The sequence below is a fragment of the Saimiri boliviensis genome, chromosome 16 (assembly GCF_048565385.1).
Source record: "Saimiri boliviensis isolate mSaiBol1 chromosome 16, mSaiBol1.pri, whole genome shotgun sequence".
NCBI classification, from domain to species: Eukaryota; Metazoa; Chordata; class Mammalia; order Primates; family Cebidae; genus Saimiri; species Saimiri boliviensis.
In genome coordinates, this window is record NC_133464.1 from 12606009 (window position 1) to 12621519 (window position 15511).

A 15511-nucleotide genomic window follows, 5' to 3' on the forward strand; every position below is an offset into this window, starting at 1 on the left:
ACATACTCCTCTTTCATCTTTGCCAGTAATATAACTCGTCTGAAATGGGAAGACTTGCTTGTGCTGGATAATATAGATGATTCCATATTATAAAGACTCTAAGAAAAGAATAACAGGATGAGGGGAAATATTACGAATGATCCTCTTCTGCCTGTTCATGGGACTTTGTTAATGCTGCCTTGTTTTCATCTCATCGCCGCTGGATTTTCATTGTCTTGTGTGTAAAATGTGAGGCCACAAGGCTACAAAGAGTTCTGCCCTTAATTAAAAGTGTATGATGCTAGTATGGGGAAAGCACACATCATTAGAAAATGATAGTGCAAACCCCTGAGCAAGGTGCAGCAGAGGAAGGGTGACGAAATGCAAGGTGCACAGAGGAAGGTGTACTTAATTCGGTTTAGAGGCAGGTCCTGGAAGATGTGTCTAAAAATGATGCATACAATTTTCTTAGGAAAATGAGAGAAGATATCCCAAATAAGAGGAATAGCAGGCACAAAATTGAGAAGTAAAAGTGTACCAATTCCTTGAACATGTGCTTTTGATGTGGTGGTATACAACAGTTTTAGAAGCTCAGGCTCTGGAATCAGGAATATGGTTGTCAAATCTCAGTTCTGCCACTTCTAGCTGTGTGACTTCAGGCAACTGGCTGAAGCTCCATGGACCTGTTTCCTCACTGATGACATTGCATAATTTGGAGCTGACTACTCACATCAGGGAGCCCTTTTTTAGGGTTAGATAATATTCACATAAAGTATTCAGCATCATATCCAGCACACATTTCTACTGCTTCACCTACCAATTGTTATTCTGAGAAATATTCCTGGATAAGATGGTTTGGGAAGGATTTATAAGAGTTAAATAAGTGTATGGCAGGCATTGGGAACAGCATCTTCAGGTGAGATCCCTGTGTGAGGGGGGCACAAACCTATAGGTTAGAGCAGAAGGCAAAGCACTGGAAAACCTTCTTATGCCATGTCAAGAAGATTAGAATTTCTTCTATGCATAATTGATAGTCCTTGCGTTACTTTAAGGACCAGAGGGACATAGAGGTATTTCTTTTCTAGATGTTCTAAAAGATTGGTTTAAAGGGACAAGATTAACACGGAAAGCCAGTTAGGAAGGTTTCAGGAGTCTCAGTGAGATGAAATTTGAGTGATCAAGTGGCCACTGGATTCAGCAAAATGGGAAATGTGCTGAGTTTGGCGAGAGCAGCCCCACTGAGGCAGTGGGGACTCGTGAGACAGGAGAGGGTGGAAGAGGTGCAAGAAGCCATATGGATGGCAGGTGCAGGCATCTGAAGAAGCAAGCTTAAATAGGAAAAAGGCATGATCAGGACTAATGGGTTGGCTGCCTATTTTAATTTTCATTTTTACAACCAAGAGTCTTGAGAAAATGATCCAATCAACAGCAAAGGGAAAGAAATTGGGGACAGGGGGAGAGAGAGATTGAATGGCCTCATATTAGATGGAGGAAAGCGAACCAAGAGCACATACATGTCGCCCCATTCGTATGGGTGAAGTCATCCTCCTGGAGGGCAGGCGGTCACTGTGGCATGGTGATAGCTTTGGTTTGTAAAGAGCATTTCCCTTGAGTAATTCAGATTACAGGCATGTTGGTATCTCACTTTGCATATCTGACATTTATAGAAAGGACTAAGGATCTTCATTATTTATTTGAGAACACTAAAATCCAAAGGGGTGAAGAGATTATAATACGGAACAAAAGTTTAAATTCACGTCTTCTTACTTTGTTTTTTTACTACTTTTACTTATGCTATCTCTGATGTTTTATAAATTTTAAAAAAGATAAAAATTACATGGGAGTGTGTGTGTGTGTGTGTGTGTTCCCTTGGGTATGACATTTTTTCCTAGCACTTATGAATATTCATCTTATGATAAGAACCAAGTATCTGGTTTACATGAAACTCTAACATAATTTCATCTGAAGTGGAGAAAAAAGATACATACTTTTTTTATTCTAATGAGCATGTTTCTAGGCTCAGTAAATTACCTAATGGAAACAACTGTGTCTCACTTGAGTTACAAAGGAGAGATATGAAATAGAGACTTTTGGGACCTAGAAGAATAAACATACAAAATCAGTTTTTATTCATCACCACCATCTCTAAGAAATGATTAATTATATTAATGGTATATTAAGGGACAACAATATAAGCAAAATGTGTTCATTCAACATAATTAGGTATTTCTGGTTTTTAAATAGGGTTTTCTTTTCTTTTACTAATTTATTAGAGTTGTTGTTTAGCTTAGTCTTGTTGCAAATATTACTTACATTGTTGCACAAAGTAACCTTCTGAAGGACATTTAAAGCTTGTAAGGTCTTAAGTGTTGTGATAAGAGCATGAAAGTAAATATTTTATGCATATTTCAGGGATGTCATGGGTGGGGTAAATGCAGCAGCCTTTTTTTACAAGGGCTCTGCAGAGCTCCCAAACCAAGGAACACAAACAGCCACTTAATTGCGCAGCGCGCCAGCTCCTCTGAAAACAGAGCTTCTCTTCGCACTTACTTAAGGGACATGCTGCGTGGACAAATGAGTAACCAGTTGGGATACAAAGTATGCAATTTATTGGCTAATGTTACAAACATTTTGGGGTATCAGCTGTCATATAAAAATGTGGCTTTTAAGGCCCATTTGCTCACCAGGAAATCAGCCCTCCAACTTATATCCATGGCTTCATTTGATGTGCCCAAATAATTGAAACCTTACTTTGACCTTGGACATATTGGATACTTTAATATTTTACAAAAATATTTCACAAAAATGTCAAATATTTTACAAAATGTCAAATATTTTTGTAAAGGGGAAAGTTAGTAACTTACACATGTTTTTAAATGAAACATTTGAAAATGTGTGCAGTATTGCTGTCTTCTGTGCACTAATTTGAGCTGGTTGCCTTTTGTCCACAGCAGAAAATACAATGCCTGCCCACTCACCCAAAGAAATTCTGTATTGGATTTAACAGGCCAGTGAGGGACATTCTTTCTATTTGTATGTCAAGCTTTTATAATTACACAGAGATATTATTCAAAACCAACATGTTTAACCATTACTCCAGATATCCCATCTGTTTTGAGTGTGCAATTGGGGTTGTAAATATCACATATACAAATTAACAAGAGAAACTCCCTTTAAAAACAATAGTTTACACCTTAGGAGGATTCTATGTTCTGAATTGCTATGTCATATATAGAGATCCAGAAAAACCAGCCAAAGCCACTGTGTAAAGAAGCAAAGAGAATTCAGCCTTAATTTACTCACAAAACAAAGAGGAGGAACTCCTTTCTCCTGATTGAAGATAATGTGGTTGTTTTTCCTATACCAAACAACCAAAAAATATTCTAGTTATATCAACTCACAAAAATACGCAGTTTTCAAACTAACACGGACTAGATTTCATAATGACAGTCTCCCAAGTTGGATTTTTTTGTAATTGTTTTCTTTTAGGAAATCATACCAAAAAATTACAAAAATTTTTATTTAATGCAATCCTTCAATTCCGTTGTTCCTCACGGCAATCAGAAAGGGACTGAAGCTGAATAATGTTTTATATTTTAACAGAAGAAGGCACAGGCTGAAATAGGGAAGATTTAAGCGATGAGGCAGAACACAGTATGTGTCATGCAGAGCAATTACACCCCAAGTCTCTTGAGAAGCACAGGGAAAGCAGAGGCTTTCAGCTCCCCAACGTGCAGTGATATCTCAGCCAGACAGATGCCGAGCCACAGAATAGCACTGAGCTTAGATGACTTACGTTTTTAAAGCTCAAGGTCTGAAATTTGCTGCTTTGATTCTAATTTCACCCTTGCAAATGTGCTTTTCTTTACCATGTGAATCTGTGACAAAGCTATCATTTGATCTCTCGCTTGCAGTTGGGCTTCATGCTCAGTTGAAGCCATTATAAACTTCCCTCGTACTGTCCTTTATGTTAGGTTTTTCAATCGAAGAATAAAATCTTAGGATTCTCTCCACTGGGTTCTTTCCTGTCAAGAATCATGATCTTTAAAACACTTTTTAATGGACATTTACAATTATAATTACTTTATATTAAAAGATCTTCTTTTCTTGGTATAGTATGACGATCTTAAAAATTCATATCCAGTTCTTATAATCCATATTATTCACTCATTTGCATCAAAGTAAATTTAATCTTGGAAATCTTTGCTTAAATGCAAAAAGGGGAAAGAATTTGGATAAAAGGTAGAATACCATTTCATTACATTTTAAAGAAACTTTATAGTGGCTTCAAGATAACATGTAATCCTTTACCTATCATGGTCCCCTCATCCCCCCTCACCAACACACACCCTGTCGACTCCTGTCTCACTCTTTCTTCCTTTGTCTCTGCTTGGAGCTTGGTCAAAATCATGGGTGGAGAAAGAAGTCAATATTATGGTGATCAACAGTGCTCTAAGAATTGGATAATTTTGCTTAACTGTATCATTTTCCCTTCTTAAACACTTTTTTTTTTTTTTTTTTTTTTTGAGACGGAGTTTCGCTCTTGTTACCCAGGCTGGAGTGCAATGGCGCGATCTCGGCTCACCACAACCTCCACCTCCCGGGTTCAGGCAATTCTCCTGCCTCAGCCTCCTGAGTAGATGGGATTACAGGCACGCGCCACCATGCCCAGCTAATTTTTTGTATTTTTAGTAGAGACGGGGTTTCACCATGTTGACCAGGATGGTCTCGATCTCTCGACCTCGTGATCCACCCGCCTCGGCCTCCCAAAGTGCTGGGATTACAGGCTTGAGCCACCGCGCCCGGCCCTTAAACACTTTTAACTGAACTATAATATACATATAGAAAGAGGCATTTGATAAATTTTTGCAAACTGAACACACCCAGCACCCTACTCAAGAAATACTGACTGTGCCTTAGAAGTCCCTCTCAATACTCCCTCCCAGGGCCTCCCCTTCCCATCCACCCTACCCAGGATGACCCCTCTGCGGATACCCAGCGGCACACGTCAATGTCACTTGCTGGTTTAACTTCATCTACACGGAATCATTCAGTGTGTACCCTTTTGTCACGTCTGGCTTCCTTCACTCAATGCTATGTTATGAAATCCACCCCCATTCTTGCATTGAGATGTAGTTGAAATATCATTGAAATGATTAAATAAACCAAAACGTATTTTTCCATTCAACTGCTGGTGGGCATTTGGATAGTTCACAATTTGGGACTCTAGTTGGCACTGCTGTGGAGAACATTCACCCTTCAAGCAGCTGCTCATCTTTCTCTACGTTAACTGGCCCTTCTACTCATCTGTAGAGTGATGATGCCAGGTTTGCACAATCATGAAGAATCTTCTGAGTCTTCAAAAAGAGCATCTCATCTGTTCTTTGTAGTTTTACAGTACAGTGACCAAGTCGTGCTGAGTTCTAATTCATTTATTTACAGTTATATTTCTGTTCCCTAGAAGGTTCTATAGAAGTAAATTTAAAATGGAATCTTGTTCCTAAGGAGCATACAAGCTTTGGGGAGTATCAATATCTCTAATACCGATTAGAATGGGGTGAAACCCATTTTTTAAAACATGCAAACGAGGTGACTGTTGGTATCCCATATATGTTTAATAATATATTTGAGGATATTCGATTAAATATAACTTTCCATTTCCCCAACATGTACCTTTACAAAATTTTTATATCTGTACTTTGTCTAAATATTCGGTAGTCTGTCAACGACAGACATGGGTTCAGGTTAAACACCACAGGAATCTAATTTTATTCTCCTCTGTGAATCTAAGGACACCCATACTTCATGCCAACAAATTTATTCAGTCAATCAATAGATATTTTATGCTGCTCTCTCTACCCTTCAGGGTATAACTAAAATTTTTTATTTCCCAGTTGTCTGCTGGAGAGTTGAGTTTAGAGTTGAGTTCCACTGCCTGATCAACACCATTATTCCTTCACTGAATATTTTCTCAGCTCACCTTTGCATCCAGTTCTGTGTTGGCCACTGGCTGTAGAATGATGAGCAGAGCCCTGCATGGCTCCTGTCCTCACCAAGTTCACGATCTCGGGGAAAAGCAATCTGTTGTTCAAGCGGTCACACAATATAGTTTCAAATGACAGTACGTGCTGTGGGGGTAATGGCTTTCCCCTAAAATGTGTGTCCAGCCTGGATCCTCAGAATGAGACGGTCTTTGGAAATTGGGTCTTTGCAGAGGGAATCAGTTTATTGTTCTGGATGATCCAGTGTTTTATGCTATAAGGAAAAGGAGAGGGGTATTCGGATTCAGAGACATAGAAACACACAGGCCAAGGAAGGCCAGGTAGTGACAGAAGCAGGGGTGAGGTGATACAGCTACAGGCCAAGGGACTCCAAGCTCGGCTTCCGCTTGCCAGAAACAAGAGAAGGGCAAAGCAGGACTCTTCCCTGGAGCTCCAGAGGGAGCACAGCCCTGCTGGCATCTCGGTTTCTGAATTCTAGCCTCCAGGATGCTGAGAGAGGGAATTTTTCTTGTGTTAAACTAATGATCTAGTGGTGACTTGTAACAGGAGTCCTAGAAATCTCATGCGATATGGATTCACCTAAACCATAAGCAATTGCAGCTTTTCACCTGATTTGAGCCATACAAACAGCAATATTAGAGCATTCAACCTCACAAGTTACGAGCTTGTAAGAGGAAAACTTTGTCAGAGAAAGCTTCTCTGAGGAATTTCTAGTGGAACTGAAATCTGGAGAACAAACAGAATTTGATGGAGTTCAAAAAAGAAACAGGAAGAGAGGGGAGCCCAGTAGAGGGCAGAAGGTGGAGGTTCCGAGGGTGCAGAGGTTGCTGAGAAACTGAAGGATGTGACTGGAACCTGGTGTGGGGATGGGGCCAGATGAGGCTGAACAGGCAGGGAGGGGCAAAACAGGCCCCTGAGCACAGATGGAACATTGAGATTTTGTCCAGACATAGCAGCTTGCACCTGTAGTCCCAGCTACTCTGGGGGCTGAGGCAAGAGGATCCCTTGAGCCCAGGAGTTTGAAGCCAGCCTGGGCAACATTGCAAGATCCCATATCAAAAAAAAAGAAAAGAAAAAGCATTATATTTTTGTTTTTTAAAAGCAATGGATAGCTAGGCATAGTGGCACATGCTTGTAATTCCAATGACTCGGGGAAACTGAGGCTTGAACCAGGAGGCAGAGTTTGCGGTGACCCAAGATCACACCACTGCACCCCAGCCTTGGTGACAGAGCAAGACTCCATCTCAAAAAAAAAAAAAAGAAAGAAAGAAAAAAGGCAGTGGAATGCCATTGAAAGGTTTTAAGGCAGTGTGAGAAGATTACAATAACCACAGAATGATTAGAAAGAGCCTACGCTGATGGAAAGACTGCTGCAGGGTGTGCAGGAACCCAGGAGTATCATTGGCCAGGGAGGCACTGGTGGGGATGGGGGCAGTGGGCAGTCCAAGAGGCTTTTAGGAAAGAGCTCGTTGTTTTCATTTCAAGGATATGTCCCGATTAATATACCATTTGCCTATGTGTCTCTTTGAAGACATTGAATTCTCATAAAATACACACACCAGTCCTGATATATCTAAACCCCCAAGTCAACTATTCTGACCATACGTCTGTATTCTGCTGCCCAGGAAATCTCTTGCAGTAGCAGTAGTGCCTTCATTTTTTTTTTTTTTTAATCTTTGCTCTCTACCTTCTGTTTCCAAGTACTCTGTTCCTATATCTAGCAGAGCGGCCGTTCTATTTTATTATCATTGTCTGTTTATAGAACTATCTACCCAGCTACACTGTGGGCTCAGTGACGATCAGTGCAGTGACTTATTTATTGTTATATACCCTGCGCAAAACCTGAGATTTTGGCTAGGCGTAACACAGAACCTGACCTATAAGATTTAATTTATAAGTGACAGTATCAATGTATAAAAAAGAGTCAGCAAATATATGAATTAACAGATACTTTATTTCTGCTCTATCTTACCACCTGTGGCCTGATGGACCTGCCTTACACTCTGATGCGATCGAATCAATGATCTGCTTTTTCTGTTTCTGCTCTACTTGCCACTGACAAATATTTTTCTACTACTTGGATCAACTTTTAGAAAACAAGTCTCTTCCTAGTAAATCTCTTTATTTGTGTATGGAATCGTTTTTCTAATTGTCTGCACCTCACGGAGATGCTACTAGTTTTTGTTTTGTGCCTTTGGGAGCTAATTCCTTACCATTGTCATCATCGTAACCATCAAAGTGTTGAGAACGTGCCATTTTGCACACATTAGTGTGTTGAGCGCTCCAGTTAGCAGGGGAGGAAGGCAGTGAACAGCAGTGACTTCTTCTCTGAATGAGATTACCATCTAAGACAGAAAACCCAAAGGCTACCCACAAAATCAAATCAGACATACACATGGCTAAGGAAAATGTTAATGTTACACAAAACAAAAACGTAAGAGCAATTTCTGCAGCCTAATAAGAAAACCAGAAATCAGGATGTGTGATCTCGTCATGAGCTCACAACCAATTGGATAGTTGAGTCATCTATCATATTGAAACGGGGATGTTTCCCCAAGAAGAAGCCCTTATGTTCTCTTTAGCCAGATCGTATTTCCACGGGTAGTAGGGATGCATTGCCAACTCTCTTCCTGTTTTAAAAGCTCCCTTGGCCTCTAATGTCTATCTTTACACAACTCCTAAGACAAATTGTGGTTATAAAGTAAAAGTATACCCAACGAGGAGGTAAATGAGCTGAAGGTTTTTGAAACCTGCCTCCCAAATCACTCCAAAAAGGCAGACTGAATTAAATGTATTTTTTGAAAGGGATCAGCGTTACAAGATGCAGTTTACGAAGCCGGGACAGAAGGCAGGGCAGGCATGGGGAAGTGTGTTCCAGTCTGTAGACGTGGTAGAGGGGAGAGGTAAACAGAAGTAAAGAGGGACTCCGTCAGCCCTGGGACAGAAAAACAGAGCGTAGGAAAGCGTCACATGAATTCTGCAAGCCACAGCCTGTATTTTAATGTCTCAGTTCAGCCTTGGTTCTAGCTTATGACGGTAAACCTCAGCTTCCCTGAAGTTCACCTTGTAGAAATGTAAATATATACTCTTAAATACATCCATTTGATTGTCATTTCTCACAAAGGTAACATACAGAACTTCAGTTCATCATTCGCAGGCATGTTTACAGCAAATTGCAAAACTCTTGCTGTATGGACCAAATGTGGCATTTCTGCTTTGAGCCTTTCTTTTTTAATCTGCAAACGACATACGCAAGTTTCTTGCCATTGTATCTCTTCACACATACTACTACTATGATTCTGTAGTTAATGTTTCTTATTTTTCGTGGTGTTTAAAATTTTTAATTCTAGCATTATACGTGTGTGAGACAAATTTTATTGTTTGAATATGTGAGTAATAGTAAATCATTAAAAGTATCTGAGGTGAAAAGAGGCTTATCTTTAGGAATAAAATAAAGTTTTCCTCAAATGTTTTTTCTGGTTTAGTATTTTTTTAAGTTTTGTTTTTGTTTTAATTTTTCTGTAACGCAAAAGTTTTAGCTCAGGGAGCAATTTACGGTATATACTTGGTAGGCCTTTGCTGCCATCTACTGGCTTTTCATGTAATTACTTAGTATTGCTTCCATTCTGTAACTACTTTTGTGCAATTTATATATGAGAGTATTATAGGTTCCCCCTTTTCTTCTTCTATTTTTTCTTTAGTTAAAGCAAAGTGAAGCAAATGCGGACACCAAAGAAAAGCTCCCTTTGCGCCTGCGAATTTTTGAAAAATTTCCAAACAGACCACAAATGGTGAAAATCTCAAAACTTCCTTCAGATTTTACAGTTCCTAAAATCAGGTACCAAAGTATTTCTTTAATTGTATATTTCACATACATTGCAAAAGATTGATTATCTTAAATCTAAGTTAACCCTTCTTTTAACTGTTTGTGGGTTGGATTTCTTTCTATTTTGTTATTATCTATCTTTCTACTACCTCAACCTGTATTTTTTTTTAATGACTCTTTTAAGCAATGTATTCACAAAAATACTCACTTTATAACTGCAGTAGCCTATCGCTTCTGAGATGAATCCTCGGGGATGGGACCTCCCAGCAAACTGGCGAAGCTCCTCAATGTTGCAGGGATGGCAGGTAGACGTCAGTCTCTGACCCCAACCATATAAGAATAAAGTTGCCTCTGTGGCACTTTTATTTTCAACAAAACAGAGAAACCACAGCTGTTCTGTTTTCCGTACTACTACAGCGTTTATTTAACCTACCATGCCAGGTTACCATATAATTTGTCCTCCATTTTTTAAAAGAAGAACCATGCCATTTTTCTACTCATACTAATTTGATTTTTTACCGTTTGCCCTGCAGTTAAGCAAATGCACAAAAGATGCTTTAAACACCTATTTTTAATAATAAAAGGAAGTTCTTGTAGTTCTAGCTCAAAAAATTACCAATACAATTATAGTAATATGTCACTAGTTTTTAAAATCATTATGTAGGGGTTATAAAAGTATGAGACTGGATGTGGTGCCATAATACTTAAAATTCAAATAGAAATATATTTGCATTTCTGATTTAAAAAAAAAACAAAATTAATTGAATTTGGTTATTTGAAGAGATGTTACTTGAATTTTTATTATGCTTTGAAGATCAGATGAAGGTACTTGCTTTTGACTCTTAAAATGTAAAATTCTTTCTTAATCATTCTTATGATAAATGGACATTTAGAGAGAGGAACAAATTCTTCCAAGTCTCAGAGGGGAAAAAAGTGTTTTATTACCACAATAAGATTCAAAAAACTACTGTCAGTTACTGAATAATATTACTTAAAAATTATTTCAAGGGTATTGCTTTGTTAAGCAGGAGTCACTGAGATTCAGGAAGCTGTCACTAATGAAATATGTTAGTCATAATCTAGTTTTCTGTGATCTTTTGTCACTGCTTTATCTTTGCTCAAGCAAACTCATCATTGCAAAATGCTGTCACTTGCTCTATTCCATTAATAATGCCTGATGTGTGTGTGCTTCATTTGCAAAGGGAGAGTTTTATGAAGCAGTTTATTGACCGCCAGCAGCAGGACACGTGTTGCCTCCTGAGAAGCCTCCCTTCCACCTCCTCCTCGTCCTGCGACCACTCAAAACGCTCGGGAATTGAGGACAACAAATACATTGACCAAAAAGTAAGATCCGCTGTTTCAAATAAGCAGGCTTCTAAAAAGCACGTATGTTTGAGAAAAGAGCCACAGAGTTCTTAAGGGTCCTGGAATCCAATTTCTCAAGAGAATAATGAAAAAAAAAAAAAAAGATTTCATTTGTAAAAGTGATCATGAAACCTAACATTTTTTACTTTATGCATTGAAATTTTGCATTTCTCCAGGTAAGGTTTTGAGCTGTGCCATGTGGCAGCCAATGGACTTTGTAAGATTTAAGAGCCTCCCAAATCTGCATTTTCTCATGTGCAGAAGGAAGGGCTGGAATTTCCAAGGCTCAGTCCAGGTGCAATGACCTGTCACCTTCTGCAAGTACAGCTGCTTATGGATACTTACTACATCAGGGAGAATACCAGAGCAGGTTTCTCTAAAATCAATCAAGAGAATTGCCACTTACTCAATGCTTAGTATGTGGCAGGAGCTGAGGTACAAGAGCTTATTCATGATCTTCATGATCTGGCTTATCTGTTTCATTATCATTTGAAAACTAGACAGGAAAAAAATTTTTCAGATTCCACAGCAAAGTATCAGTAGGGAATCATATATAAATAAAGCAAATTTAGGCAAAGAAATGTAATTTTTCATTTATTCACTTTTTTAAAAAAATAATATAAGGACTGGGCGCCATGGCTGATGCCTATAATTCCAGCACTTTGGGAGGCCAAGGCAGGTGGATAACTTGAGGTCAGAGGTTCGAGGCCAGCTTGGCCAACATGGTAAAACCCTGTCTCTACTAAAAATACAAAAATTATCTGAGCATGGTGGTGGTTGCTTGTAATCCCAGCTACTTGGGAGGTTGAGGCAGGAGAATTGCTTGAACCTAGGAGGCAGAGGTTGCAGTGAGCTGAGATCACACCACTGCACTCCAGCTTGGGCAACAGAGTGAGACTCCACTCAAAAAAAAAAAAAAGACATAAGACATAAAATGTATTGTCTGCAAACAATAAGTAAACATATTTATATATACACACACATACATATAAATATATACCTATGTATGTATGCATAGTATCAAACTATATATATATCAGTTTGATCACATAATCAGTATCAGTTCAGTTAGAAAATGAAAGATTCATAATTGTTCTTTAATATTAAAAATACTAAACAGTAGAGTTGACAAAAACATCCAGTCCACTTGCAAGCATTTCACTTTGGAATTCCTAGTGTATTTTTTAGTCCTTTACATTGTTACTGCCCTTTTTCTTTTGCTGATTATGAGATCCATATTTCTCTATGATCGTATGAAAATACAATGCCAGCTCTTTCATCCTCCCGGGTCTTCTTTCTCTCTGCATTCTTTCCCTGCCCCCGGGAAGAAGCCCTTTGGAATTCCCTTGCCTTTCTCTTTTTCTCACCTCTCCTTTTTCTCCTCCTCTTTCTCACCTCCCCTCCCCTAATGTGATGCTACTTTTCCTGTTTCCCTGTCCCTCAGTTCCCAGGTTCTCTGCTGTAGTTCAGTCGTGTCGCTCTCGATGACAAGAATGATGATTTTCTTGGCAGGACATCTCTTCTTTTTCAAGGATTTCCATGTGTTCATTTTCCTTCAGCCACCTAAAGATGCCCTTCTTCTATCTTTGCAGAATCCAAGATTGTAGATGACAAGTCTGATGCCAGTGTCATTTTTTTTTTAAGTAATTAGGCTTTTTTTTTTTTTTTTTTTTTTGGTAGACTTTGTTTGCTTGTTTCTTTGGGGAAACTTGTAAGATTTTCTATATATTCTTGGCGTTCAGAAGCTTTCTCAGGATATACCTTATATGTCTTTCCTGATCAGAACTGCTCAAACTAGACAGTCTTTTCAGTTTTCCGACTAATATGTTTGGTCAGGGAAATTTCCATTTATTTTGCATTCAGCTGTTACTCTTCCATCTGCTTCTTTCTTCCCTAGGATTGCTGTCTCTCTATTTTTGTTCTGTGCTTGGTCTTCCAGGACACTAATAAGATTTCAACTGAGATCATCCTTTGCATCTAAATTTCTAGTGAAAAATTATGATATGGACATATTACCCTTAACTATCCTTAGAGGCTTTACTTTTATCTTTTTTTTTTTTTTGCTTTGAGACAGAGTTTCGTTCTTGTTACCCAGGCTGGACTGCAATGACGCGATCTTGGCTCACCACAATTTCCGCCTCCTGTGTTCAAGCAATTCTCCTGCCTCAGCCTCTTGAGTAGCTGGGACTACAGGCGCACGCCACCATGCCCAGCAAATTTTTGTATTTTTAGTAGAGAGGGGGTTTCACCATGTTGACCAGGATGGTCTCAATCTCTTGACCTCTTGATCCACCCGCCTCATCCTCCCAAAGTGCTGGGATTATAGGCATGAACCACCATGCCCGGCCTATCTTTTTATTTTATTATAGACAAAGTCTTGCTCTATTGCTTGGGCTGGAGTGCAGTGACTATTCACAGGCACGATCATAGTGCACTATAGCCTTGAACTGAGCTGAAGTGGTCCTCCTGCCTCGGCCTCCTGAGTAGTTGGGACTACAGGCATGGCCACCATGCCTGGCTTTTTTTTATTTTTATTTTTATTTTTTTTTTTAGTTAAACATCACCTCTCTTATTCACAGTTACAATCCACTCAACACTGTGCACAGGGCATGGAAACAGAAGGTCATATGTCAGTGGATAAACAAGTGGGAATATAGTGGCTTGGCTTCAGCCAATGAGTCTAAAATTGCAGTTTATGTAGACTAGGAAGCAGATTGTTTTCTGTTTTGTTTCCAAAGCAGACTGTAAGCCAGAAGTCTGGACTGTGGTTGTGACCACTTATCTCCAGGGAGAGAACCGATAGCTGATATCCGTTATGCCCAAAGTCACAAAACCCAGACAGGCCTTTAACAATCACCAGTAACACTATTCCACTGGAAACACAAAATTGAAATATTAGTTTATTTTCTCTCTAAAACGAAATGTGATTGTTTCTCACATTTCCTGAACATGGTATTTTGATTTGATGAGGAAAAAAATAAAAAGATTCTTGACCGGTGTGTTCAGGGTTGAGGAGGAGTCTAAAGAGAACATGGCGCGCCCCTCTGTGTACCCACAGGAAGCGATCCCTCCCGGGTACAGTTGGAATAACACCGTTTATCCCACACAGCGTGCATTATCAGAGCAAATGCTCCCACTTGGAAAGTGGAATGTCAAAAACCTATTTTCTGTTCACCCAAGAACCTTTCTGTGGGAGCGGCAAGAAAGCTGCTCCTGTTACTATCCAGGCTTTCTTTAAGCTTTGACTTGATCTAGTCTTTAATCCTTTCAGGATCCACCCTTTTCAGCAATAGTTCCCACCAGTTCTTGGTGTTCTTCGTCAGACCTTAGGATTTGTCAATCTTGCTGAGTGCCCCTGGGTCAGAGAAATCTAAAGCAGAAAATCCCTCTTCAAAGGATTTCAGTGATAAGGATTTAATGGAAGCAGAAATTGAGGGCAAAGCAGTCTGGCATTTGTATTATAAATACGGCAAGCTTTTTTCATTTTTATTAAGAAACTTGAAAGCCACTTAAAGACAGGAGTGCATAAACACAGAACAAAAAATTCCGATTATAGACGGTACCACCTTATTAGCTCCCCTTATAAGGTATTTTTCAGTGAGCTCTTGGAAATTTCCATTAAAATCCCAATTGCCTTTGGAAATGCTAGTCACAGTAAAGTGGCAGGTAAGGTTCTTCCCACTACATGAAAAAAAGAAATCACCCAGCACTCTGCAAATGGTGCAAATTGAGGCTGTTTTTCTTCGATGACTGGCATGAAAGAGAAAGAACATTAGAGTCTGGCTTATCGGTGATTCTCATAACACGCACCAAGGAATGATAAAATAAAACTGTTCTCTTAATGGTCTTCTTGTACTAGGAGAAACTTCTGACTTCCGCTATGCTAGAGGGAATCACCTTTCTCTTTCCAAGGAAAATAGTGAGACCCCAGGTGCCTCAAGACTGCAAGTTACGGCAGAAATAAACTACTGACAGCAGCCCCACAAGGGGGCCAGGGCCTGATGAAGCATTGCAGAAAACACAAGAGCACATTAGGCAAGATTTTCTCCCAGTAATTACCCCGGCTTTGAACAGGGATGAGTAATTCCCATGGCAACCTCACTTTGCAGAAGCCACGTTTTTAAAAATAACCCTGGTGGATCACCTTTATTGTATAGTTTAAAATACCTGTCCTTCTCCCAGAAAACAACCAGCAAACAAAAATCTTTAAAATCTTGGGGCTGACCCAGATCCTAAAAGGAAAAGACAGGAAAGAGTGTTTTCCTGCCTGTCCTTTGAGACTCCATAGAAACGCCCTTTCCAAGTCGTCATTCCCCATCCCTTTCTCCTCCTACTGCCC

General features: G+C 39.4%; 1 protein-coding gene across 5 annotated transcripts in view; it reads left to right on the forward strand.

Moving 5' to 3' along the window:
* Positions 1–15511, forward strand: part of NALCN (sodium leak channel, non-selective) — a 374466-nt gene that overhangs the window by 276544 nt on the left and 82411 nt on the right. For all 5 annotated transcript variants that reach the window (XM_039473391.2, XM_039473390.2, XM_074387470.1 and 2 more), the window contains 2 exons: positions 9683–9819; positions 11010–11151. In XM_039473391.2, the coding sequence (XP_039329325.1) occupies positions 9683–9819; positions 11010–11151 (279 nt within the window). The remainder of the gene's footprint in view (positions 1–9682; positions 9820–11009; positions 11152–15511) is intronic.